This window comes from Mobula hypostoma, chromosome 14 (genome assembly GCF_963921235.1).
Source record: "Mobula hypostoma chromosome 14, sMobHyp1.1, whole genome shotgun sequence".
In the NCBI taxonomy this organism is placed as follows: domain Eukaryota; kingdom Metazoa; phylum Chordata; class Chondrichthyes; order Myliobatiformes; family Myliobatidae; genus Mobula; species Mobula hypostoma.
The window spans coordinates 44,581,360-44,608,714 of NC_086110.1; the positions used below are offsets into that span (position 1 = coordinate 44,581,360).

At 40.9% G+C, this 27,355-nt stretch overlaps 1 protein-coding gene across 2 annotated transcripts in view; it reads right to left on the minus strand.

Moving 5' to 3' along the window:
• Positions 1-711: 711 nt before the first annotated feature.
• cpne7 (copine VII) overlaps positions 712-27,355 on the minus strand; it is a 128,582-nt gene continuing 101,938 nt past the window's right edge. For both annotated transcript variants that reach the window (XM_063067039.1, XM_063067040.1), the window contains exons 12-15: positions 15,157-15,208; positions 12,899-13,032; positions 9,056-9,292; positions 712-2,479 (exon numbers count right to left, since the gene is read on the minus strand). In XM_063067039.1, the coding sequence (XP_062923109.1) occupies positions 2,342-2,479; positions 9,056-9,292; positions 12,899-13,032; positions 15,157-15,208 (561 nt within the window). In that variant the 3' untranslated portion in view covers positions 712-2,341. The remainder of the gene's footprint in view (positions 2,480-9,055; positions 9,293-12,898; positions 13,033-15,156; positions 15,209-27,355) is intronic.

The following is a 27,355-nucleotide window of genomic DNA, read 5'->3' on the forward strand; positions in this document are numbered from 1 at the left end:
ACTATAAAAGATGGAATATTTAAAACAATCTTTAAAATCAATTTTATAACCAAATATCACTTTAAATAATATCAATTTTAAGCTTGTTACCTTCCTTTTATTGCCAAATCAATCAGGAATAGATGAGATATTTTAAAATAGTGAAATGAATCCTACAAAGATGCACAGATAATGTTGACTATAATTAAACAGTGAAGCAGCAAAATATTTGAGATGATTTTTCACTTAAGCTATCTGGCAGAAAATAATATTTTGCACCAGACATGCTTTGAAATGAAACATGACATTGCATGGGATCCAAGATGAATGGGTATCAGATTTTCACCAGGTGCTTTAGGTTTAAATTGTTTCTATAATTTGAGAAGATGTTCTGAGAACTGCAGACACCACCTGCAGGACTTTCTGTTTCCCGTTTTCATCTGCAGCATTTTTGCATTCTGGGGCATCTGGTGAGAAATGAGTTCCACTTCCTTACAATCTTATTATTTATTAAAAATCTGGAGCTAAAAGTCCTGAAGGGAGAGTGGGACAAAATGGACTGAGACATTGGAACTCTGATTTTGCTTTTCTTTGGTGGCAAGCCAGGCCCTGATTCTGATCGGCTTTACTGGGAGATTAGTGAAAATGTTATGCAAACCTAACGATTTCACACTGATTCAATGGTTGTGCTGTAATTGCACCTTAAAATATAAAGTAGCTGCCAAAAATACAAAGAAAAACTTTATTCTGCACTTGCCAGACAGTATAAATTAAACAATGTGAACTAAATGCTGTCAATTTGAAATTCTACAGTAGAATTGTGTTAACATAACAAAACTTAATTGTGCACACATTTTCCCTTTGTTATTGTGTCTGATGTCTTTGTTCATAGCCATCCTCATCTTTATATGAACTACTGTACCAGCTCAATCTCTTTCACAGGCTCCACTACTTCCTGTCCATCGATTGTTTTGTTCTTTTTCTCCTACAGTAATAAACTTTATTTTATGTCCCTGATCAACTTCTCCTTTTCTGCACAGACTTTCTGAACAAAAAAAAAGTTTGAAAAGATAAATACTGTTTGTGCCATGAAATCCATGAGGTACCATTTTCCATAGTTAAATTCAACACCACTCCTACATCCATCCAAGAGAAATTCTATGTGTGGGATTCGGTTCTTCATAACTCAGAGATTTAGTGGTAAAGAATGCTGCAATGATCTTACCTTTTTAAAAAGGCACTTTATCCATGAACTGATGTTTCAAACATTTATTGTTGGATTATTTATAACAAAAAGCAAGTGGGAAATGTGTTTCATGGAATACCAAACCGTCACTTGAGGATAAAATTTGTTTTTTTTTTCTGGCTTCTGTCTCTCTCACTTCCTGCTGATTAGATAATTGGTTTGCCAGCAGCTTTACTATGAAGACAAAATCCTTTTAAATTTATCAGCGGTTTAGATATCCCAATCCTATCCAGCATATTTGCCCAGCATGCACCATACCCAACAAGGAGTAAGTCAAACTTCTGTATAAGGTGTTATGTCAGCTGCTAGAAAGGTTTCAACCCTTCACATCAAATCAATCCCTTACTGAGATGTGAACATTCTTACATTAAAAACTTCCTTGAATTAATAACAATCTTCAACTACTTCTAGCAAATAAAGGAAACCTGCTGACTTCCCGACTGATTCAAATTATCCCTCGATATTCTTTTCTTTTTTAGCGATTCTGATCCAAAGGAGTAGTTTCCCATTTGTTTTAAAACACCTCGATTTAAATTATCTTCCTATTTTAGTGCTAGGCCTATTAATTTTTGCATGCATTTTTGTTTCATAATTCAGGCAAAACAAAATCTTGTAAAATTCTGCTGGAAGAATATTTGCTCAAAAATCAACCAAACAACCCAACTTTTCAGATTAATTGCCATGTTGCAAATGTAGAAAATTTTCCATATGTGGTTTGCATTTTTCCCAGTGGGTGTAATTGTTTTTTGAAAGTACTGTGAATAAAAAGGAATTAAATCATGAAATATTTCTGTTGTCTTAAGAGGTTACTAGTGCCGCATTGGATGTATTCAGTCCAGATATTAAATTGTCTCATTGATTCAGAAAAAGCACTAAAACTGTGATGTGTTTGGGAATTAGCCAATGTTCCCCAAACATCATCTTTCAGCATCCAAATGTTTTGCTGTGGTTGATCATTGGCAAGGACATAGCAACTTGTTTTTTTTCAAGTTATGAAAATTATTTTGCTTCACATTAATATGTTTGTAGCAAACCAGTTACGTAATATGAAAGTTATTTTTCGCTGTCATATCATTTTCTGTCTTCAGAGACCTGCGCTGGCAAACATCAGTTTATTTATTCTGGAGTTGTGCATGCTGACTCAGAGGAATCCACTGCTGGACACTTTGGAGGAATCGCCTTGTAACTGTAATATTCCACAACTTGCTTTGGAACTTCTGCTAAGACACACTTGGCCAAAGCTGCTGGAGAAGCCTGAAATGTAGTTTAAAAAAAACACACGTTAATTCAGAAAAAGAGACTTTTCGCAATACAACTCATGGCCCATAAATTGTGAGCTATGCGGAAGTGACATCACTTGCACTGACCTTAAAAATAGCTCCCGAGTTCCAATAAACCTTGCTAAGAAGTTCCCCTTTTCAAAGTCTATTGCTATCAGCTCCCAATCTAAAAGCATCCAGTAACTGTGATGTCATCATGTTGGCTGAACAGCCAATCACATTAAAGATTTTTTCATAGGTAGGAGATAATTTTAATTAACTTAACATTGTACAAATTTCTAAATAAAGTTTGGTAAATGAATACTTGATTGTATAAATATCCTGTAAATAATTAACAATATACATATTAAAGTCCTTTGTGCTTTGACATATCCATGAAAGGAAATTATAATATATCCAAAATTGTGTTTCTCAGGCCACATGGTTTGCTAATCATGGCTTAGTATTCTGTTATAAGTTCAATCAGACCTCAAGAAACTAAATATATAGTTTTCTTACAGTGGGACTAATTCCTAAAATAATGATTTCAACTTCATTCCCAGCAGTTACAGATCACACACTGGTTTACTACCAACAATTTTAAGATTTGTTTGTAAAGCCTCCTGCGCATGGAAATGAGAAATAACTGTTGTGTTCAATGGGTAATGGCAGTAGTTTCACCATAGATAGGGCCATAAGATCCAGATTATGTTTGTATAGCAGTTTACAACTGCCTGTGAATTGAATGGCTTACTGAGCCACTCAGCATGGTACTTATGAGAAATGAATAATGTGAGTCTGGGGACTAAACAGGTGAGGTTAGGCATGGACAGCAAGCATTAGAGAGCCTGGCATAGCAATCTGATGATTGTGTGATCCCCATTATTGATAGTTGCTTATCATTAAAGATTTGCAAATTAAAAAGTCACAGTGTTAGATCTGAGCTTGTATCTCAGAAAACAATAGGCTAAGTATCCTGGACCAATCACTTAGCTATTAGCCATTACTGGGCCAGTAACTTAAGGAGTGAAGTTTGTAGCGGGTGTAAGAGAGGAGGTGGGTCAATGGAGCCTCACTACAATCGAATCTTGAGGGGTTTTGCCAGCAAAAGTGTTAAGGCCAGGGCCAGGGCCAGGAACAATGTTCAGGTAGAGGAAGGAGATAGTTCGATGAAGGAGCAATTATGAATTTGGAATCTCACCTCCAGGGAAAATTGAAAGATAAACTGACAGGTTAGGCCTCAGATAGTGGCCATAGAGAGAGGTGGAGTCAGTGTCAGGGCACACTGAAGTGTCCGTGGTATTGGGAAGGGCTTTGCTCTTCCCAGTACCACAGAGGGGCTGGTGTGGGTGCAGTCAGGATACTCGGGGAATCTAATGCATTTTCAGATCTTGCCTCTGATAATACAAGAGGAGGCAATAGTGGAGACTCTGAAGGCAACTATGCAGGAAGCGACTCATGCTATTGTAAGTAACCTCTGTCCACAATGTCACAGAGGAAACAGAAGCCCCAGAGGCAGCCCCGGAGACTTGGACCACTTTGACTCTCTGATGATGGAACAAGAGTATAAAGTGGTACAGCCTGGACCACTGGTGTGCTGAAAAGAACTGCAGGAACTCAAGGAAAGAGTGAGAGAAAAAAACCAGCTGCATTGCTATCAACATGAAATAGAAGGACTGGATGACTTCCATTAAATTCTATGAGTTTGAGGAATAAGAAGATGTAGAGTTGTGGTCATACTCTCCACCCACTGAACCTGTACTCACAGCCAGTTGTCTGGAGGAGGAGACAGTAAGAAGAGTAATTCTCTCACAAAAATACGGTCAAAATTCAAGCAGCAAGCTTCTCAGTTCACCTTTGATTTAAGGTGGCAAAAGGACATTTTCACATTCATTTTTGCTGCGCCATCAGAACTGACAAATTAATTCTGTTAGTTCCCTGGACAAGATAGTGAAAACCAAATTAAGTTTCACGACAATTTGTAAATTCCCAGTGATTTACTGAAGCTGTTTTGTGAACCCAGCATTATGTCAGATTTTGGATTGCAATGAGTGGATTTGTAGTCGAGTGACAGACCAAAAGGAGTGATAAAAGATCAAAGTGCCTCAGTGAAAAAGTAACTCAAAAATAGTCCTCCCCAGGTCACAGCAGTGTTCTGTTCCTGTGAACTTGTCAAAAATCGGACAGTTCACAAATTGGAAATGGAGCCACAAACTGAGTTCCCAGGTGACGGAAGATAGTTACAGGCCTGCTGCAGCTGGCAACACGACACCAGCAGTCTCACAAAGGTTTGTCTGAATGTACAGTCAGGTGTTCATAAGCTGCGGAGGACATGACTTGTTACCAATTTATCCTGTTCACCCTCCCATTCAGGCCAATTTCACCTTCCTCAAAAACACACTGCAACTTCAAAACAGAATTCAAAGTTGTCCACTTCCTTTTGAATAAATCACAGCTTCATTTTCAAGCCCATCTTAAATTAAAAGCCATGAAATACCCTTCATGTTTAACTCTCTTTATTAATATATACTTCTGACATTTTGATCTCTTTTTATGCTCTTGAATAATTACCACCCCATGCCAGCCTTATTAATCCTTTAGAGCCTTAGGAATGAAACACTCACAAAATTTTTTCTAGCAGGGATGCATTTAGTATCTAGATCAAAAGTTAAAATCCAAACCCTTCATTTTCATCTTGGTTTCTTTGTTGTTCTGTGTGCATTTCCTATCTTTAATGTATCATCTTGAGTCTAGTGTTCATATCACTTTATAAATGAGAAGACAAGGAAATAATTTTGACAATAAAACAGATGACAATGTTTGGAAACCACTAAATTGAAAAAAATCCAAAAGTGTCTGATGAGGAAGCTTAATCAAATTTTACCTTTTGACAGCCTAAAGCAGGTTTTGCAATAATTGCCCGTGAGACATATGCATCACATTCAGACATACCCAAGTGTAGTTTTTATTAGTAAATGAAAATTGAGAAACACAAATTACTACTGAGCATGGGATCTCAATACCAATATTTCTGTAGCCCCATGAGTGTGTATTGTAATATTCTGGTGCATTTATTGGCAAAATGAAACAGTGTTAAGAACTGGAATTGGATTGCTGTGTTTTTTTCCTTCCGTCTCTATTACCTGTTAGTTATTTACAACACAGACAGAAACAACAGACTGCAGGGAAATGGAATTTCAAGCAAGACTGTGAAAGATTTCAGTCTTACTGATATCAACTATGATTGATATATTCGACTTGGTAAAAGAATCAAGTTTGGGGAAAAAAAGTATGAAAGAAATTTAAAGAACACAAAATCGCCTACAAGGACAAAGGTGGTTTTCCTTAACCTCCTGGTTAAACCGTGTGAACAAAAACTGCCAGTCTTGGTGTGCTATAGAGTTAAAGGGGCTAGAAGTTACAGAGGAAAGAAGAAACTTAAGAAAATGCAAGTGTGGTAGAAATAGTTAAAACTAGTGTCTGATAGGATACTTGACCATTCTGGAACAGCTGGGCTTAAGACTGCTGATGCGTGTGGAGAATAACCTTGGATGATAAGCGCAGTACCAGGAAGTCCAATAAACAAGATACTAGACCCCTGGAACCAGGAGGGAGGATGCATCCGGGGGGAAATTATAAGCCCCGATAACAGGAAGCAGGAAGAACTGTTAGACTTGTGCAGAGGGATAATTGACATGTCTTTTAAGAGATTGATCATATACTGACCATGGGATGCCAAACAAAGTTATGTGAAGTTGTTTGTCTTGCTTTATAAATATGAGCTCTGTATAACCTAAAAATCGGAGTTCTGGTGGTGGTGGAGACTGCTGCAGACTCTCCATGGTATTATGTTAATAAACTCTGGTGTTCTGAGTTAGTGTTTCTACAACAGCAAGAAAAGTAACTGCTAACCTGGGAATAAAGAGCAAACTTGGAATAATGTCAAAAGCCATTCTGAATGTTTAACTATATAAACAGTCCATGCTGAAAGATTTCTGGGAGTATTTGAATAAGATAATCTTCTCATCTCCCAACACAAAATACAAGAACCCTTCACCATCCCTTAGTGGACCCTTCTGTATGAGAATCAATTATATTATTTCTGGTTAAATCTGCTGTGTATCAATTTCAAATCAACTTGTTAATGAAAAAACTGTAGTGTGTCAATTATTTTAAGGATGGGTCTACCCTGAACCAGAGTATCTTATCTTTGGATTAGAAGAACAGTCACATGGTCAACTCAACAAAAGAGAGACGATAGACAATAGACAATAGGTGCAGGAGTAGGCCATTCAGCCTTCGAGCCAGCACCACCATTCACTGTGATCATGGCTGATCATCCACAATCAGTACCCTTTTTCTGCCTTCTCCCCATATCTCAGAGGAGTTATCCCAGACTGCTGAAGAAAGCAAACTCAACATTAAGGGTGTAAATTAGACTTGGTAAAAGAACCAAGCAAACTCAATCAAGGATGTAATACTGAGACTTTATAAAGCACTGGTGTGCCCCCACTTGGAGTATTGTGAGCGGGTTTGGGTCCCTTATCTTAGAAAGGATGTGCTGAAACTGGAGAGGGTTCAAAGGAGGGTCACGAAAATGATTCCAGTATTGAATGGCTTGTCATATGAACAGTGTTTGATGGCTCTGGGCCTGTGTTCATAGAATTCAGAAAAATGAGGGGTGACCTCATTGAAACCTATCAAATGGTGAAAGGCCTCGATAGATAGATGCTTCCTGTAGTGGGAGAGTCTAAGACCAGAGAACACAGCCTCAGACTAGAGGGGTGTCCTTTTAGAATGAAGATTAGGAGGAATTTGTTTAGCCAGAGAGTGGGAAATCTGTGGAGTTCTTTGCCACAGGCAGCTATGGAGGCCAAGTCTTTATACTTAAGGCAGAGGTTGATAGGTTCTTGGTTGATCAGGGCAGGAAGAGATACGGGAAGAAGGCAGGAGATTGGGGCTGAGTGGAAAATTGGATCAGCCGTGATGAAATGGTGGAGCAGACCTGATGGGTCAAATGGCCTTATTCTGCTCCTATATCCTATGGTCTTATTAAGGAACTATTCTAATAGAGCACATCCAGAAAAGAGCATAGCATCCAGACAGCCTGGCCCAATTCACTGCTGAGAATGTGTATTCTAATGAACTCAAAATACTATTGTCAAATCTAGACAGGAAGATCTTTAAATTTTAAGAAAACGGCAGCAAAATTTTGCATTGGAATGTGCTAAATATTGACCTCAATTTTACTGTATAATGTAGTTCCAGGTTTTTCCTACTAAAATAAGGCACTTGTCCAAAACATAACTTTCTCCGGAGCTTCGGAGGCAGAGGGCAATCTGACAGAAGTATGTAAAATTATGCAGGGAAAAGATAGAGTAGATAGGTAGAGTGTTTTTCCCAGGGCGCAAATGTCATAAAGTAGAGGGCTTAGCTTTAAGGTGAGAGGGGGAAAGTTTAGAGGCGATGATGCAAGCACATAAAGTGGTAGATTCCCGGAACATGCTGAGTGAAGCGACGGGAGCAAATACTAAAGCAACATTTTAAAGCCATTTAGACAGCCGTGTCTAGAGGCTGGGAAGGGAGCGATACAGATCATGATTGGCAGAGACATTGTGAACTGACGAGCCTGTTTACGTGCTGAACTATTCTTCATTCTATTTTCTATAATCAGTCAAATAATATTAACTTAATATGGTTATTTTTAGACACTATTTTTAACATTAAAGTGCATAGCATTCATATTTTTGTGACAACTTGGAGAGCTGTGAACACTTCTAAAATTGGGAGGTTTATATTTCTATTAATTAACAGGCAGCACTTTGCGAATATAAAAGAAAAACTATTGTTACTGAACAGACACAAATGCCTAATAAGAACTGCATTTGGAGTATATTACAGCAACTGTAATGTGACTAAAGACGTGTTTCAACAACAATGAAAGAAGGCTCCACTTTAGAGTGAAGCCTTCTGCCTTGGAAGAAGAGGCCCAATTGGAGCAGGAGAGATACTCAGGTATAAGGTCAGTATATTAATTGGAAAGCTGTTCAAATGTGGGAATGGGGGTATTGGAGTTGATTGGTGGTGGGGCCAGGGAAGCTATTCAGCATGATAGTGATTAGGAGATGATTAGAATGGGTGTCAGATGCATGAGGACTTTGGCAGTATGAAGATCATGGCTGAGGACTAGTGGTAGTAATGAAAACCTAAGGAGGGCATCTACGTGGAAGGAGACACCACAGATTCCTGAGCAGTGAGAGTCGAGACTTTAAAACAGTGTCTGAGAAGCCTCATGTGAAACCTTGTCTATCTGTAAAGTGACCGTTGTCAAAATGTTTGGCCACTGCAAGTGTCTGGGGACTCCCATGTGTTTTCATGTTTTAGTGTGAAGGCATAAGCAATTAAAAATATGCTCCCAAAGTATAAAGTACCCAATTGCATTTAGTACTTCAATTGAAAGGGTAGGTTTCCTTTCTGTTCTAGTTTTGAGAATCAATCCAATAGAAGTTAATCTTATATAAAAGATCCTATCATTCAGCAAACACTTATTACATTTCTATAAAGTTCTTACATTTTTAAATTCACGGAAGGGGACAAACTGAACAATGTCTCTGAGCACAGGTTCCCCCTTTGGAGATCGTAAAACCCCATCATCGCCGTCCAGTATCTGCATATCTGTAAAATCTGCATTCCCAACGCCAACAATGATGATGGACATTGGAAGGTATGATGCTCGGACTATTGCCTCCCTTGTGTCCGCCATATCAGTAACGACACCATCTGTTAGAATCAGTAGGATATAATATTGCTGCAAAGACAAAATTAAGATCGAGCTAGGATTAGCAGGGTCCCCGATACAGAATATTAAAGCAAATACAAGTAACTTTTCAGGGCCTACCCGGGAGGATAGCCAGAAACTGTGCAAAAAGAACAGTTAACATTTCAATTCAGTGACCTTTCAACAGAAGTGGAAAAATGTTTGAGAAACGTTTTGTGATTAATTTGCTTCCCTGTGTCTTCTCTGCCCCTCCCCTCTTTTGCTGCATCTTATTAATTGCTCATTACTAATTTTGAACCATTTTGATGAAAAGATGTTGCCTGAAATTCCAGCTGTTTCTATTTCCACAGGTGGTACCCGGCCTGCTAGGTATTTGCAGCATTCCTATTTTTTTTTTTGCAAATCTACAATCGTCTGCTTTTATACTGCTTTTCACCAGAGTTTAATTGTAAGTGTGCTCATTATTATTAGGTCTCAGAAACTAATGAAGATTTCAGCTTGCGTTGGGGAATGGACACACTACACACATTGGATATCTTATTCTTTACTGGTTGCTAAATGTGACGTGTTAATGTTGCCTCGTAGATACATTCCCTGCTATTTAATCTATAATGAGCTTATGCTGTCATAATGTCTCACTATCTGTGTCTTTCAGATGTTAAACCAAACCCTGTCCACCTTCTCAGTACAAAGCAACAGACAGTGAGTCACTGCTCCTAGAAGAGCAGGCCCATTGTACTGGTGCCCTGACCAATTGTTAGTACATGATCAACTGGCCAAAGAAATGGTCTGGTCTTGAGTTTGCTTGTGTAACCTTTCGGCATGCAAAATAATTGCCATGCCTGTAAGTTCACAAGTCCAACCTGTCGTGGGCGGGGGTGGGGTTGGAGTGTTAGAGACACTGGGTTTAGGGGGCTGTCTGATAGAGTGGTCACTGCAGTGCACCTCCCATGACCACCACAATAGATGTGAGGACCGGTCATGAGCCTCAGAGAAAGCCTGCAGAATGTTAGAAATCTCCAGTCACCTCAGACTTTCCTTGACGCTCGACTCTGGATTTCCTACTTGTCGAGAAGGTGTGCCTGCCTTATGTACAACAGGTTTAAAAGAAACTACTGTGCAGTATATGCTGTCTTCTACCACAGGAATAATAATGTCAAACTGGTGGCGGCAGTAAATCAGCTGATGTAAATCTGCTACTGGATGAAGAGAGACATAAGTTCTCTTCCTATCTTTCTGAGATCCCCTCTATTAACCTCTCAAGGGAGGCCCCACCCCACGCAAGGCAGCATCATCTACTCCTGGCTGCATTATTGTATAAAGTGTGATTAGTGGCCAACCCAAAGAAAGTGGCCAAGTTTAATGGCATACTTCTTCTGAGCAAATGTGTGTAATTTTGCTTTGGCATCAACAAAATCAACTTTGAGTGTGAGGTACAAGACAAAATGAAGACATTTTTGCTCTAAGTTTTGTACTTTTTAAACTCCTTTTCATTAGAAGTTTAAGCTTGGGTGTACCACAAAGGGCATGTATGAAACTGATGATTGTCACCTTGTAACAAGATAACATCGACATAATGGAACTTCAGCATCTAGTCCCTTAAAGACAACAATTCACTGGTCCTCTAAGAGAAGCTCTCTGCTGTGCATAGAGTTGATGATAATAAAAATTTCTGGATGGGTTTAAGGAGCATTAAAAACAATTGGCAAAGTCATCTACCATTACCATGATCAGTTTGGTTTGAAGTGGATAACTGATACTTAGGAACTATTCAACTATCACATATGGCAAACCACCATCCCATGCCAGCAGAAAGTAAATGAGTCATGCCAGCAGTTCAAGGTTTAAGCCCGAAGGAAGTGTTGAGTCATCAAAAATATGTGGTGACAAGAGAAGGCCAGGAGGAGTGAGCTTTACATTTTTTACAAACCGAAGAGTTCTTTCCAGAACTATTTCTGGCCCGAGATCCCATGTTTCCAATCTGAGCCAAAGATGGGTCAACGCTCCTTGAGGAATCAAAGCCAAGGAGCACTTTGTGACATCCCAAACTATGAGTCAACTGTGACATATGCCACTGCTAAATCCATCTCTTCACACTCTGAAGGAGCAGATCATGCTGACCTCCACCTTACTCCTCAAAAGCAGTAGGACTTGCCATTATGCAAACTACGAGTAGCAGGACTGCGGGACCAGATGGCACACCAGCTGGAGTCTTCAAAGTAGGGATAAAGAACTGGCACAGAACCTTCGCAATCTCTAGCTTCAAATCTGATTTAATAATAAGATTCTAGAGGACTTTAGACATGCTGATTTTGTTCCATCTTTTCAGAAAGGAGCTAGGGTGCAACATGGAAACTATCGTGACATTGACTTGTTGTTATCCTCTTAAACTGATTACTCCCCTCACCAGGAAAGTCCTGTTGGAATCTTGGTTCAGTTTCAGATTATTCTGCAGGACAATCAATACGATCTTCATTGCCTGTCAAATCCAGGAACAAGAGCAAAACCTGACCATATTCAACCCCATCATTTGCGAAGCCCTGTTGACCCTCCAAAATTTATTAAAAATGACAGAAGTTTGTCCTTCAGCAACATCGATCGAGTTCACTATCTTCTCCATGAATTTTGCTGGATTTGCGTCAGACTATCTCGGGGGATCATACTCGAGTGGTGGAGATTTTCTGCATGTCGAACTTCAGTTCCTGCTTTTTAAACATCAGCTGTTTTCCCATGGATTTGACTATCGGGGCTCTTCAATTCTGGTTATGCTCTGGCTCACTCACCCTCTCCTTCTCAACCAATTATGTTCAATAACCCCACCCCGCGTCACCAGCACTACCATGAACCCACAATCTGTCACCCGCCTCACCGAGGAAAGGTCTTCATGCTATTTTATTATTTATAATGCCTTGGGTTTTATTAACGGAGGGCCCAACAGCTGTCAACCCCACTTTACCACATACAGTACCAGTTTACTGTAACTTTCGATGGTCTAAGAAACTTGGATATATTAATTTAGTGATAAGGATTTTTAGATTAGATTAGATTAGATTCAACTTTATTGTCATTGTGCCGAGTACAGATACAAAGCCAATGAAATGCAGTTAGCATCTAACCAGAAATGCAAAGAATAGTGTTATTTACAAAATAACTGCAAATAAAAAGTAAGTGACAAATATAAAAGTACTGAGACAGTACAATATGGGTGCAATACTCCTTAGCGCTGTGATGTGAGGTTCAGCAGGGTCACAGCCTCAGGGAAGAAGCTCTTCCTGTGCCTGCTGGTGTGGGAGCGGAGGCTCCTGTAGCGCCTTCCGGATGGGAGGAGAGTAAAAAATCCATGGTTAGGGTGAGATGCATCCCTGATAATGCTTTTCGCCCTGCCCAGGCAGCGTTTATGGTAGATGTTCTCAATGGTGGGCAATTGGGTGCTGATAATTGGCTGCATCACTGGGAACAATGCCTTATTTTCATTGATCTAATGCTTCGTGATCTACCGTGTACCCATGAAATAACCTGGTCTGGACTTGCGCTCGAGGGGATGACCACCTGTGGGTGTATATACACATTCAAGCTGTTAATCACACCCCCAATGTACTTGTGCAGATAACGGCTGCAGCGTAAGCTTCTACATACAGAGGCTTCTTTCGACTTCTCCTCCTCAGCAGCCACCTTCGCCACCTTGTTTATGATGGGAGACACATTTGTCGGTCCATAAAGCTGGATTTTAGGTAGACAGCTCTGATAAGATTCAACTACGCCCTGTATTCCTTAAACAAAGACAGAGTTAAGTTAGCAATTGCTCTCGTGTGTGTTAAGTAAAAAAAATTCATAAAGTTTGAGCATATAGCATTAAATTTATAATGTCTATCCCATGCTGTAATACGAAGTGCTGGTAGACTATATACTGTACCTTATAGGGGGGAACTCAGATAATTTGGTATCCCACTGTTCAGAAATCCCAATGGTTTGTCATTTGGATGACCAAGATCTGCTTCCTGCACTCTGTTAAAACCCACTGGGCTCTCTTTCTCACTTTTACATCTCACCAAAGTCCAGAGGACACCAAATACTTTATTCCATATTATTTGTGCTAATGCTCAATTTATATCGTGCCTATGTTTGACCAGATTGAATTTTTATTGACTGCTCAAATATGCTGGATTTTTAGAAACAACAGACTTAGTGGCAAAGTAATTCAGAAAACTGATATGAAGCTGATTGAAAGGTTTATCATAGATCCCAGAGATGGAGCAGAGGTAGGAAATGATGGGAATAAGGTGCACGGATAAGTGGGAGGATTAGTGCAAAGCAGAATCAAATAGTGAAGTTACCTGCTTCACGTACACTATGTATACATCGTGTGGGAAAGAGAAAGAGTCAGTGATATGAGTGTGGAATTTATAGTGGGACTCCAGCCAAAGCTCCCTTTTCCTTATACTTACCTGCAGGTCACAGGAAAACAGCCAAGCCTGGATGTTGGGTTATCAATACACAGCTAGTGAAGAGGGTCGAAAGGCATGTTGGAAGAGGTTGAGTTTTTGTCAACACCATGGATGTTAGCCGACTCCTTGCTGATAGATGGCATCTCCTCGTACAAATGATCCCAACGTTAAGGAGATGGACAGTGCTGGGTTCCTGAACGTTCTAGGAGGCCAGTGCCAGGTAGGCAGAGCTTTTATTGTTAATGAGCTCATGTCCTAATCACAGAAGTAAAGGGGCCGTTTAAGATGATGACGTTTGTGAACTGGGAAGGCAGGAAATGACCTTTGCAAATAGAGCTTCTCGTGGGTTGCCACTGAATATATTTCCACAGCTATATGGTCAGAGGATGCAATGACATCATCAAGTAAGCACCACAAGGCAGAGGAGTTTAGGGTTAGTGGAGGTGAACACCAGGAAATGAAGCTTTGCTTCTACACTGCTTAGAGGTGACATGGAAAAATAAGATAATGAAGCACACAATCCCTGAAGATTTACAATGCATTGAAATCTTGTTTCTGAACAATATTGGATTCATGTTTCTAACTGGACCAAATAATCATTTTTTATTATTAATTATGTGCCAGTTTTGATGAGAGCATGGATAATTACTAAAGGGCTCTAAATGTAAAGTTATCTGAGTGGTAATCTTACTAGTAAAACTAATTCCTGATCTTGTTCTGCTTTTAACAAGGAAGTTATTGAAGAACAAGGCACACATAAGCTGACAGTACTCTCTTTATTGGCTTCAGCTGCCTGTAAAGTCAAATATTTAAGACACTAACTCTAATTTAGTATCTTTCTAATTGACGTCTAATACATTTAAAATGGGCACCAGGGGAAATTAATACTTAGCAGCTGGAGGGAGTGCATCTTTTAACAAGCTTTGCTGTTCAGCATTGAAGATCCCTTGCAACTGATTATTTAGCTGATATATACCATGTCCACCCTGGGTTCTTACCATTCTGTCATATTAATCAGAGAATAGTAATTTTAGAATTAATCAGCACACAGAAGTTTCTGCTGTGGTTTGAAATGTTCTATTGTACTTGTTATTCCCTGGCTTCGGATGAGTCATTAGATGGAAAATTCTAAAATAGTTTGAGATAGAAATACCTGCTTAAGAAAAAAATTTTTTACTAACAATGCAATAGCATCTTCAGATTATGGGGTTCATTGATCCATGTGGGCTTTTAAGATCTGGTCTGACTCAATATATTGGAGTTCTATTCCACAGTGTGAAATGATGTGCGAGGGTAATGTTCGTGGGAAGAAAACTGCAGGACTCTAGACCAGGTTAGTGTCTACTCCACTGTGATGCTGCATTGTGATGAAGAATAAATGATTTGCAGATGACATAGGTTTGACAGCAGCACCATACCCTCAGGTGAATAGAAGAGACGACAGCTTACCTTCACATTCATCGTCTTCAGAATTAAAATTAATGGCAAAATTGTGTGAAACCTGGAAAAGGAAAAAGTATACTAAAATAAATTAAAACATGAATTTTCACCTATCCTCATAGGGAATTCAATTTTTGTGGCTAATCAAAGATGTATGTTAACAATTTAATTCTTTAGTGGAAAGGAGACCTTGTGGATCACACCCATTTACTTCTCATGAGTGAAGAATTCCCTTCATGTTACCGGCAATGAAGATCACAATTACTGGCAGCATAAATCTAACATTGAATTTAATTCTGTTCTAGTTGCAAAGCATGTCTGTCAATGGTTTACAAATAACATCTTTTAATATTGTCTGACAGCGAATTAAGATGCAGGAAAGAGAATCACTTCCCGTTGTAGTGCAGAATTCCTCAACATCAATAATCAACCCATTGCTCTCCCATTAAAAGTGTTATTAGAAGATGAGCAGTGACTATGAAAATGTCATCTTCAGTACATTCAAGAAAGCTGGTCACCCTTACAATGGATGCCATTTCGGATTATTTGTAATTATACCCATGGAAATGCCTGGAAGTAAGAGGAACCCAATCAGAATGTAGCAGTTCTAACACTGTCCTGTCCATCCTAGCAATTTCCCTGCTGTTCTCACATCCTGAGCTAGGTTTCACCCAATAAAGATCTCCGAATGGTAGCTGCACAGTGTGAGGATGAAGGGGAAGATTAATGTACATGACTGTTAATTTTTTGTTTAAATGCTCTGACTGGACTTGTTTTTATTCATTATTACATTTTGTTTTACCTTCGGAAACATTATAAAGCTTTAGCCTTTGACAGGCAGCAAGGATGGAGATCAAAGTGCAAAGTAAATTTATTATCAGGATGCATACATGTCACCATATACAACCCTGAGATTCATTTTCTTGCAGGCGTTCACAGTAAATACAAAGAAACACAATAGAATCAATGAAAAACCACACACAACCAGACGGACAAGCAGCCAGTGTGCAAAAGAAAACAAACTGTGCAAATAAGACCATAAAGCCATAAGATATAGGAGCAGAAGTAGGCCATTCGGCCCATCGAGTCTGCTCCACCACTCAATCATGGGCTGATCCAATTCTTCCAGTCATCCCCACACTCCCGCCTTCACCCCATACGCTTTGATGCCCTGGCTAATCAAGAATCTATCTATCTCTTCCTTAAAAACACCTAATGACTTGGCCTCCACAACCGCTCGTGGCAACAAATTCCACAGATTTACCACCCTCTGACTGAAGTAATTTTTCTGCAATTCAGTTCTAAATGGACGTCCTTCAATCCTGAAGTTGCGGCCTCTTGTCCTAAAATCCACCACCATGGGAAATAACTTTGCCATATCTAATTTGTTCAGGCCTTTTAACATTTGGAATGTTTCTATGAGATCCCCCCTCATTCTCCTGAACTCCAGGGAATACAGCCCAAGAGCTGCCAGATGTTTCTCATAAGGTAACCCTTTCATTCCTGGAATCATTCTTGTGAATCTTCTCTGAACCCTCTCCAATGTCAGTATATCCTTTCTAAAGTAAGGAGCCCAAAACTGCACACAATACTCCAAGTGTGCCTTATAGAGCCTCAACATCACATTCCTGCTCTAAAATTCTATACCTTTAGAAATGAATGCCAACATTACATTCACCTTCAACACGCTGGAGGAACTCAGTAGGTCGAGCAACATCCCTGGAAATGATCAGTCGATGTTTCAGGCCGGAACCCTTGAAGGGTTCCGGCCCGAAACATCGACTGATCTTTTCCACGGATGCTGCCCGACATGCTGAGTTCCTCCAGCGTGTTGTGAGTGTTGCTTTGATCCCAGCATCTACAGATTATTTTGTGTTTACATTCACCTTCGTCACAATTGACTCAACCTGGAGGTTAAATTTTAGAGTATCTTGCACAATGGCTCCCAAGTCCCTTTGCATCTCTGCATTTTGAATTCTCTCCCCATCAAAATAATAGTCTGCCCCTTTATTTCTTCCACGAAAGTGCATGACCATACATTTTCCAACATTGTATTTCATTTGCCACTTCTTTGCCCATTCCCCTAAACTATCTAAGTCTCTCTGCAGGCTCTTTGTTTCCTCAACACTACCCGCTCCTCCACCTATCTTTGTATCATTGGAAAATTTAGCCACAAATCTATTAATACCGTAGTCCAAATCATTGACATACATTATAAAAAGCAGTGGTCCCAATACCGACCCCTGTGGAACTCCACTGGTAACCGGCAGTCAGTCAAAATCGGATCCCTTTATTCCCAGTCTCTGTTTTCTGCCCACCAGCCGATGCTCCACCCATGCTAGTAACTTCCCTGTAATTCCAAGGGCTCTTATCTCGCTAAGCAGCCTCATGTGCGGCACCTTGTCAAAGGCCTTCTGAAAATCCAAGTACACCATGTCTACTGCATCTCCTTCATCTACCCTGCTTGTAATTTCCTCAAAGAATTGCAGTAGGTTTGTCAGGCAGGATTTTCCTTTCAGGAAACCATGCTGGCTTTCGCCTATCTTGTTATGTGCCTCCAGGTACGCCATAATCTCATCCCTAACAATCAATTCCAACAACTTCCCAACCACTGATGTCAGGCTAACAGGTCTATAGTTTCCTTTCTGCTGCCTCCCACCCTTCTTAAATAGCGGAGTAACATTTGCAATTTTCCAGTCATCTGCTACAATCCCAGAAGCTATCCATTCTTGAAAGATCATCGTTAATGCCTCTGCAATCCCTCTCAAAAGGGTGCATTCCATCAAGTCCAGGAGATTTAGTCACCCTCAGACCATTAAGCTTCCTGAGCACCTTCTCAGTCAGAATTTTCACTGCACAAACTTCACTTCCAGGACACTCTTGAATGTCCAGTATACTACAGATGTCTTCCACTGTGAAGACTGATGCAAAATATGCACTAATTTCCTCTGCCATCTCTGCATCTCTCATTACAATATCTCCAGCGTCATCTTGTATTGGTCCTATATCTACCCTCGACTCTCTTTTACCCTTTATATACTTAAAAATGCTTTTCGTATCTTCTTTGATATTAGTCACCAGTTACCTTTCATAACTCATCTTTTCCTTCCTAATGACCTTCTTAGTTTCCTTCTGCAAGTTTTAAAAGTTTCCCAATGCTCAATCTTCCCACTTGCTCTAGCTTCCTTGTATGCCCTCTCTTTTGCTTTTACTTTGGCTCTGACTTCACTTGTCAACCATGGTAGTGTCTTTCCTCCCTTTGAAAATTTCTTAAATATCTCTGTCTTGCACTTCCCTCTTTTTTTTGCAGAAACTCCAGCCATTGCTGCTCTGCTGTTCTTCCTGATAGTGTCTCTTTCCAGTCAACTTCGGCCAGTTCCCCTCTCGTGCCATTGTAATTTCCTTTATTCCACTGAAATACCGACACATTGGATTTTATTTTTTCCCTCTCAAGTTTCAATGTGAACACGATCATATTGTGATCACTGTTCCCTAAGGGTTCCTTAATCTTATGCTCTCTTATCACCTCCACAACACCCAATCTAGCACAGCCGATCCCCTAGTGGTCTCAACAACAAGCTGTTCTAAAAAGCCATCCCTTAGACATTCTCTCTCTTGAGATCCAGTACTGACCTGGTTTTCTCAATCCACTGTCATATTAAAATCCCCAATGATTATCATGACATTGCCTTTCTGACACGCCTTTTCTATCTCCTGCTGTAATTTGCAATCCACATCCCAGCTGCTGTTTGGAGGCCTGTATAAAACTGCCATTAGGGTCCTTTTACCCTTGCCATTTCTTAACTCAACCCATAGAGACTCTACACCTTCCAATCCTACGTCATCTCTTTCTAATGATTTAATATTATTTCTTATACACAGGGCCACACCAACCCCGCTGCCTACTAACCTATCTTCCCGATACACCGTATATCCTTGGACGTTCAGCTCCCAATGGCAGTCATCCTTTAGCCAATTCTGATTTGATGGAGACAGCCGTGAGAGCACGGAAGAACATCTGGAGTAACTTCTGAAATGCCCAATTCGCTGCCGCTACTACTGTGCAATCAAGAATCTCCAGAGGGAAGGCCTCAAAATCCTTGGCTTTGCCTGCTGCTGGCTACCAGGGCTGGGGTCGAAGCATTCGGCAGAGTTGGTGCTCGGTACGTGGTGCTGGAGGGCTGGTCGGAGCTCGAAGTTTTCGGACGACTCAGAGTCGGACTGTGGTCGGGCATGGCAGGGAGAGTTTTCTTTCTTCTCCCGTCTGCATGAGATGTGGGACTTTCGAGAGACTTTGAACTTTTTACCGTGCTCATGGCCTGTTCTTCATCAAGTTATGGTATTGTTGCACTGTTGTAACTATATATTATAATTATGTGGTTTTTGTCAGTTTTTCAGTCTTGGTCTGTCCTGTGTTTCTGTGATATCACATCGGAAGAATATTGTATCATTTCTTAATGCATGCATTACTAAATGACAATAAAAGAGGACTGCGTGTCCTCATAATCTAAATCTAAATTTCAGAGATGGCCACAACGTCATATTTTCCAATCTGTAGCTGAATTTCAAGATCATTCATTTTATTCCTTATGCTGCGTACATTCAAGTATAACACTTTCAGTCCAGTATTTGTTGCTTTCTGTTTTAACTGCACCATGCCTCTATTGCCCTGTAACTTATGCCACTGGCTGTGATTAAGCCTCATCTCCTACCTGTTCTTTCTAAAATCTCTGTTGCACGCTATCTTTGATTTATTTCTGGTTTGCCCTTCCTCAGCCCTGTCACTCTGGTTCCCATCTCCCTGCCAAGTTAGTTTAAACCCTCCCAATCAGCTCTATTAAATGTGCCCGCTAGGATATTGGACCCCTTTGGGTTCAGGTGTAACCCATCCTTTTTATACACGTCATACCTCCCCCAGAAAAGATCCCAATGATCCAGGAATCTGAAGCCCTACCCCCTACACCAGTCTCTCAGCCATACATTAATATGCCTGATCATGCCATTTTTGTCCTCGTTAGCACGTGGCACAGGCAGCAATCCTGAGATTACTACCCTAGAGGTTCTGCTTTTCAGCTTCCTACCTAACTCCCTGAATTCTCTCTTTAGGACCTCCTCCCTTTTTCTACCCATGTCATTGGTACTAAAGTGTACCAAGACTTCTGGCTGTTCACCCTCTCCCTTCAGAGTACTCTACACCCAAAAACTCAAATACAAAAAGAAAATAATAATAATAAATAAATAAGCAATAAATACCAATAACATGAGATGAAAAGCCCTTGAAAGTGAGTCCATAGGTTGCAGGAACAGCTCAGTGTTAAGGTGAGACGTTGAGTAAACTTATTCCCTTGGGTTCAAGAGCCTAATGGCTGAGACCATAAGATATAGGAGCAGAATTAGGCCATTCGGCCCATTGATTCTGCTCAGCCATTTCATCCAATTCTCCTCTCCTTCCTTCTCCCTGTATCCCTTCCTGCCCTGATCAATCAAGAATCTACCTGCCTCTGCCTTAGATATACATAAAGACTTGGCCTCCAAAGTTGCCTGTGGCAAAGAATTCCACAGACACACCACTCTCTTTCTAAAGAAATCCCTCCTCATCTCTGTTCTAAAAGGACACCCCTCTATTCTGAGGCTGTGTCCTCTGGTCTTAGACTTTCCACATCCACTCTATCAAAGCCTTTTACCATTAAATAGGTTTCAATGAAGTCACCCCTCATTATTCTGAATTCTAGTGAATACATACCCACAGCTATTAAACATTCTTCATATGACAAGCCATTCAATCCTGGAATCATTTTCATGAACCTCCTTTGAACCGTCTCCAGTTTCAGCACATCCTTTCTAAGATAAGGGGGCCAAAACTGCTCACAATACTCCAAGTGAGGCCTCATCAGTGCTTTATAAAGTTTCAACATTATATCCTTGCTTTTATATTCTAGTCCTCTCAAAATGAATGCTAACATTGCATTTGCCTTCCTCACTACAGGCTCAACCTGCAAATAAACCTTTAGGGAATCCTGCACAAGGACTCCCAACTGAGACTTGTGTCTCAGTTTTTGTACTTTCTCTCCACTTAGAAAATAGTCAACCCTTTCATTTCTTCTACCAAAGTGCATGACCGTACACTTCCCAACACTGTATTCCATCTGCGCTTTCTTTGCCGATTCCCCCAATCCGTCTGTCTTTCTGTAGCCTCTCTACTTCCTCAAAATTACCTGCCCCTCTACCTATCTTCATATTGCCTGCAAACCTATCAACAAAATCATCAATTCCATCATCCAAATCGTTGACATAAAATGTAAAAAGAATTGGTCCCAACACAAACACCTGTGGAACACCACTAGTCACCGGCAGCCAGTCAGAAAAGGTTCCCCTTAGTCCCACGCTTTGCCTCCTGCCAATCAGCCACTGCTTTATCCATGCTAGAACTTTTCCTGTAATACCATGGGCTTGTAGCTTGTTAAGCAGCCTCATGTGTGGCACCTTGTCAAAGGCCTTCTGAAAATCCAAGTACACAAATCAACCAAATCTTCTTTGTTTATCCAGCTTGCTATTTATTCTAAGAATTTCAACAAATTTGTCAAGCAAGATTTTCCCTTGAGGAAACCATGCTGACTATAGCCTATTTTATCATGTGCTCCAAGTATCCTGAGATTTCATCCTTAATAATTGACACCAACATCTTCCCAGCTACTGAAGTTAGACTAACTGGCCTTCTTGAAGCGAGAACTGACATTTGTAATTTTCCAGTCTTCCAGAACCATTCTGGATTCTTGAATAATCGTTACTAATGCTTCCACAATCTCTTCAGCCACCTTTTTCAGAATGCTGGGGTGTACACCATTTGGTCCAGGTGACTTATCTACCTTCAAACCTTTCAGTTTCCCAAGAACCTTCTCTCTAGGAATTGGAGAGGGATAGGAACAGACAAGTTAGGGAAATGTTTAATTGGAGTAAGGGGAACTATGAGGCTATTAGGCAGGAACTTGGAAGCATAAATTGGAAACAGGTGTTCTCAGGGAAACATACCGAAGAAATGTGGCAAATGATCAGGGGATATTTGTGTGGGGTTATGAGTAGGTACGTTCCAATGAGACATGGAAAGGATGGTAGGGTACAAGATCCGTGGTGCACAAAGGCTGTTGTAAATCTAGTCAAGAAGAAAAGAAGAGCTTATGAAAGGTTCAAAAAACTAGGTAATGATATGAATCTAGAAGATTATAAGGCTAGCAGGAAGGAGCTTCAGAATGAAATTAGGAGAGCCAGAAGGGGCCATGAGAAGGCCTTGGCGGAGAGGATTAAGGAAAACTCCAAGGCATTCTACAAGTGTGCGAAGAGCAAGAGGATAAGACATGAGAGAATAGGATCAATCGAGTGTGACAATGGAAAAGTATGAATGGGAACCGTAAGAAATAGGAGAGGTACTTAATGAAATCTTTGCTTCAGTATTCACTATGGAAAAGGATCTTGGCAAGTGTAGGGATGACTTGCAGTGGACTGAAAAGCTTGAGAATGTAGATATTAAGAAAGAGGATGTGATGAAGCTTTTGAAAAGCATCAAGTTGGATAAGTCCCCGGGACCAGACGGGATGTACCCCAGGCTACCATGGGAAGCAAGAGAGGAGATTGCTGAGCCTCTGGCAATGATCTTTGCATCATCAGTGAGGATGGGAGAGGTTCCGGAGGACTGGGGGGTTGCAGGTGTTGTTCCCTTATTCAAGAAAGTGAGTAAGGATAGCCCAGGAAATTATAGACCAGTGAGTCTTACTTCAGTGGTTGGTAAATTGATGGAGAAGATCCTGAGAGGCAGGATTTATGAACATTTGGAGAGGCATAATGTGATTAGGAATAGTCAGCATGGTTTTGTCAAAGGCAGGTCATGCCTTACGAGCCTGATTGAATTTTTTGAGGATGTGACTAAGCACATAGGTGAAGGTAGAGCCGTAGATGTAGTGTATATGGATTTCAGAAAGGCATTTGACAAGGTACCCCATGCAAGGCTCATTGAGGAAGTAAGGAGGCATGGAATCCAAGGGGACATTGCTTTATGGATCCAGAACTGGCTTGCCCACAGAAGGCAAAGAGTGGTTGTAGACAGGTCATATTCTGTATGGAGGCCGGTGACCAGTGGTGTGTTTCAGGGATCTGTTCTGTGACCCCTACTCTTTGTGATATCTATAAATGACCTGGATGAAGAAGTGGAGGGATGGGTTAGTAAATTTGCTGATGATACAAAGGTTGGGTGTGTTGTGGATAGTGTGGAGGGCTGTCAAAGGTTACAACGGGACATTGATAGGATACAAAACTGGGCTGAGAAGTGGCAGATGGAGTTCAACCCAGATAAGGGTGAGCTGGTTCATTTGGTAGGTCAAATATGATGGCAGAATATAGCATTAATTGTAAGTCTCTTGGCAGTGTGGAGGATCAGAGGGATCTTGGGGTCCAAGTCTATAGGACACTCAAAGCTGCTACACATGTTGACTCTGTGGTTAAGAAGGCATTTGGTGCATTGGCCTTCATCAATCATGGAATTGAGTTTAGGAGCCAAAAGGTAATGTTGCAGCTAAATAAGACCCTGGTCAGACCCCACTTGGAGTACTCTGCTCAATTCTGGTCGCCTCACTATAGGAAGGATGTGGAAACCATAGAAAGGGTGCAGAGGAGACTTACAAGGATGTTTCCTGGATTGGAGAACATGCCTTATGAGAATAGGTTGAGTGAACTCGGCCTTTTCTTCTTCGAGCCACGGAAGATGAGAGGTGACTTGATAGAGATGTACAAGATAATGAGATGCATTGACTGTGTGGATGGTCAGAGGCTTTTCCCCAGGGCTGAAATGACTAGCACGAGAGGGCATAATTTTAAAATTTTAAGGTGCTTGGATGTAGGTACAGAGGAGATGTCAGGGGTAAGTTTTTTTACTCAGAGAGTGGTGGGTGCGTGGAATGGGCTGCCAGAGACGGTGGTGGAGGCGGAAACGATAGGGTTTTTTAAAAGACTCCTGGATGGCTACATGGAGCTAAGAAAAATAGAGGGCTATGGGTAAAACCTAGGTAGCTCTAAGGTAGGGACATGTCAGACACAGATTTGTGGGCTGAAGGGCCTGTATTGTGACTTATGTTTTTCTCTGTTTCTGTGCAACTTCACACACTTCTTGCCCCCTGACACCTGGAACTTCCACCATACTGCTAGCGTCGTCCACAGCGAAGACTGATGCAACATGCTTATTCAGTTCATCTGCTATTTCGTTGTCCCCCATTACTGCTTCTCCTGCATTGATTTCCAGCAGTCCAATATCCACTCTCACTTCTCTGATGTACCTTATGTATCTGAAGAAACTTTGGTATCCTCATTAATATTATTGGCAAGCTTACTATTATATTCCATTGTTACCTTCTTAATGACTTTTTAGTTGCCTTCTGTTGGTTTTTAATAGCTTCCTAATCCTCTAACTTGGAACTTTCTTTTGCTGTGTTATATGCCCTCTCTTTGGCTTTTATGTTGGCTTTGATTTCTCTTCTTAGCCATGGTTTTGTTATCTTTCCTTTAGAGTACTTCTTCGTCTTTGGGATGTATATATCCTGTGCCTTCCCAATCGCTTCCAGTAATTTCAGCCATTGCTGCTCTGCTATCATCTCTGCCAATGTTCCTTTCCAATCAATTCTGGCCAACTGCTCTCTCATGCCTGTGTAATTCCCTGTACTCCACTGCAATACTGATACATCTGACTTTAGCTTTTCTTTCTCAAATTTTAGGGTGAATTTGATAATATTATGATCACTTTCCCTTAAGGGTTCTTCTACCTTGAGCTCTCTAATCAATTCTGGGTCATTGCACAACACCCAATCCAGAATAAAAAACAAGCTCGTAAGCTCTCAAAAAATTCCTTCCTTGAATCCAGCACTAACCTGATTTTCACAAATCTACCTGCATATTCACATCCCCCATGACTATTGTAACATTGCCCTTTGGCATGCATTTTCTATCTCCCTTTGTAATTTGTAGGCAACATCCTTACGACTGTTTGTGGAGTCTGCATACAACCCCCATCAGGGTCTTTTTACCTGTGCAGTTCCTTAGCTCTATCCACAATGATTCAGCACCTTCCAACCCTGTGTCACTTCTTCCTAATGATTTGATTTCATTTCTCTACTAACCGTACAAGGTCACCCCCTCTGCCTTCCTGCCTATCCTTTCAATACAACGTGTAGACTTGGACATTAAGCTCACAGCTATAATCTTTAAGCCATGATTCCGTGACGCCTACAACATCATAACTGCCAATCTGCAACAATGCTGCAATTTCATCTTCTTTATTCCATATACTGCATGCATCTAGATACAACACCTTCACCCTTGTTCAATTTGTTGCATCATTCTCAACATTTTGATTCCTAACTTACTGAGGTCTTACCAACATCTACCTCCACAACCTCTCCACGAACTGTTCGGCACCCTGGTTCCCATCCCCCTGCAACTCTGGTTTAAACTCCACTTTGCAGCATTAACAAACCTTCCCACTCAGATATTAGTCCCCCTTCTGTACAGGTCCCACCTTCCCTGGAAGAGAGACCAATGATCCAAAAATCTTATGCCCTCCCTCCTACATCAACTCCTTAGCCATGTGTTAAACTGTATAATCTTCCTAGTTGTAATCTCAGTAGCAAGTTGCACGGGTCATAGTCCTGAGATCACAATCCTGGAGATCCTGCCCTTTAACTTAGCACCTAACTCCCTGAACTCCCTATACAGAACCTCATCACTTATCCTACCCACGTCATTGGTACCTACATAGACCGCGACTTCTGGCTGTTCACCCTCCACTTAAAGCTGAGGACTCGATCTGAGATATCCCTAACCCTGGCACCCGTGAGTCAGCATACCATCCGGGAATCTCATTCTCGCCAACAGAACCTCTTGTCTGTCCCCCTAACTAATGAATCCCCTATCACCACAGCGTACCTCTTCATCCCCCTTCCCTTCTGAGTCACAGACCCGACCACTGTGACTTTCCTCTGTTAGGTCATCCCCTCAGCAGTATCCAAAGTAATATACCTGTTTTTGAAGGGGATGGCCACAGGGGTACTCTGCACTGGTTCCTTAACCCTTTTCCCCTTCCTAACTGTCACCCAGTTTCCTGTGTCCTGCACCTTGGGTGTAACTACCTCTTTATATGTCCTATTTATCATCCAGTCAGCCTCCTAAATGATTTAGAGTTCATCCAGTTCCAGCTCCAACTCCTTAACGCTAGAAGCTGCAGCAGGACGCACTTCCCGCAGTTGTACTGGTCAGGGACACCGGAGATCTCCCTGCCTTCCCTCATCCCGCAAGAGGAGTAATAACTGTTCCTCAACCTGGTGGTGTAGGTCCTATGGCTGCTGTACCTCCTTCCTGATGGTAGCAATGAGAAGAGAGCATGGCCTGGCTTCTTTGAACTGTCAAAGAGGGTTTTGTGGGTGTAGTGTATTGTGGTCTGTCCATATGCCCTGTTATATCATTGGAGAGTTTCACTGCTCAGCTGTCTTGACCAACAAGTCTGGCCATACAATTCTGGTTCAGCTAGTGAAATGTAAAGCACTCCAGATGGTGCAAATAAAAACCAGGAAGAGCTGGAAACACTCAGCAGCTCAGGCAGGATCTGCAGTAGGAGAAACAGAGTTAATGTTTCACTTGGAAGAACAGTTTCTCTTTCCACAAATGCTGCCTGAGCTGCTGAGTGTTCCCAGCCCTTCCTGGTTCCATGTCACGTGAGTTCAGGGTTATTGGAGCTGTTAACGATGGACTCATTCAAATAAACCTCTGTTATAATTTTATACAGTTTCATCTTTTTTTTAATTGCACTGTTTAAAGCAAATTATATAGGCATCAAAGAAATGAATATTTTTCAATAGTCTAGCAGTTTGTTTCACATTTAAATATTCCCGAATGAATGCAAAAATGAATCTGATTGCTCCTGCCCAGAGAGTCTTAGTCACACACTCCAAAGATGAGTATTGGTGTTTCTTGTATTAAACTGCAATATCAGCATAAGTTATCAATTAGTAATTCATTGACGAAATTACGCCGATATTGGAGCTTGATATAAGAAACATTAAAATTAGTAATGAATGCTAAGCTTTCAATGATTTTCAGTGTAGACCTATAGCTAATATTGAAGAGACTAATACTGACACTGTCATAATTGGTACACTCAGAGACTTAGTAGTTT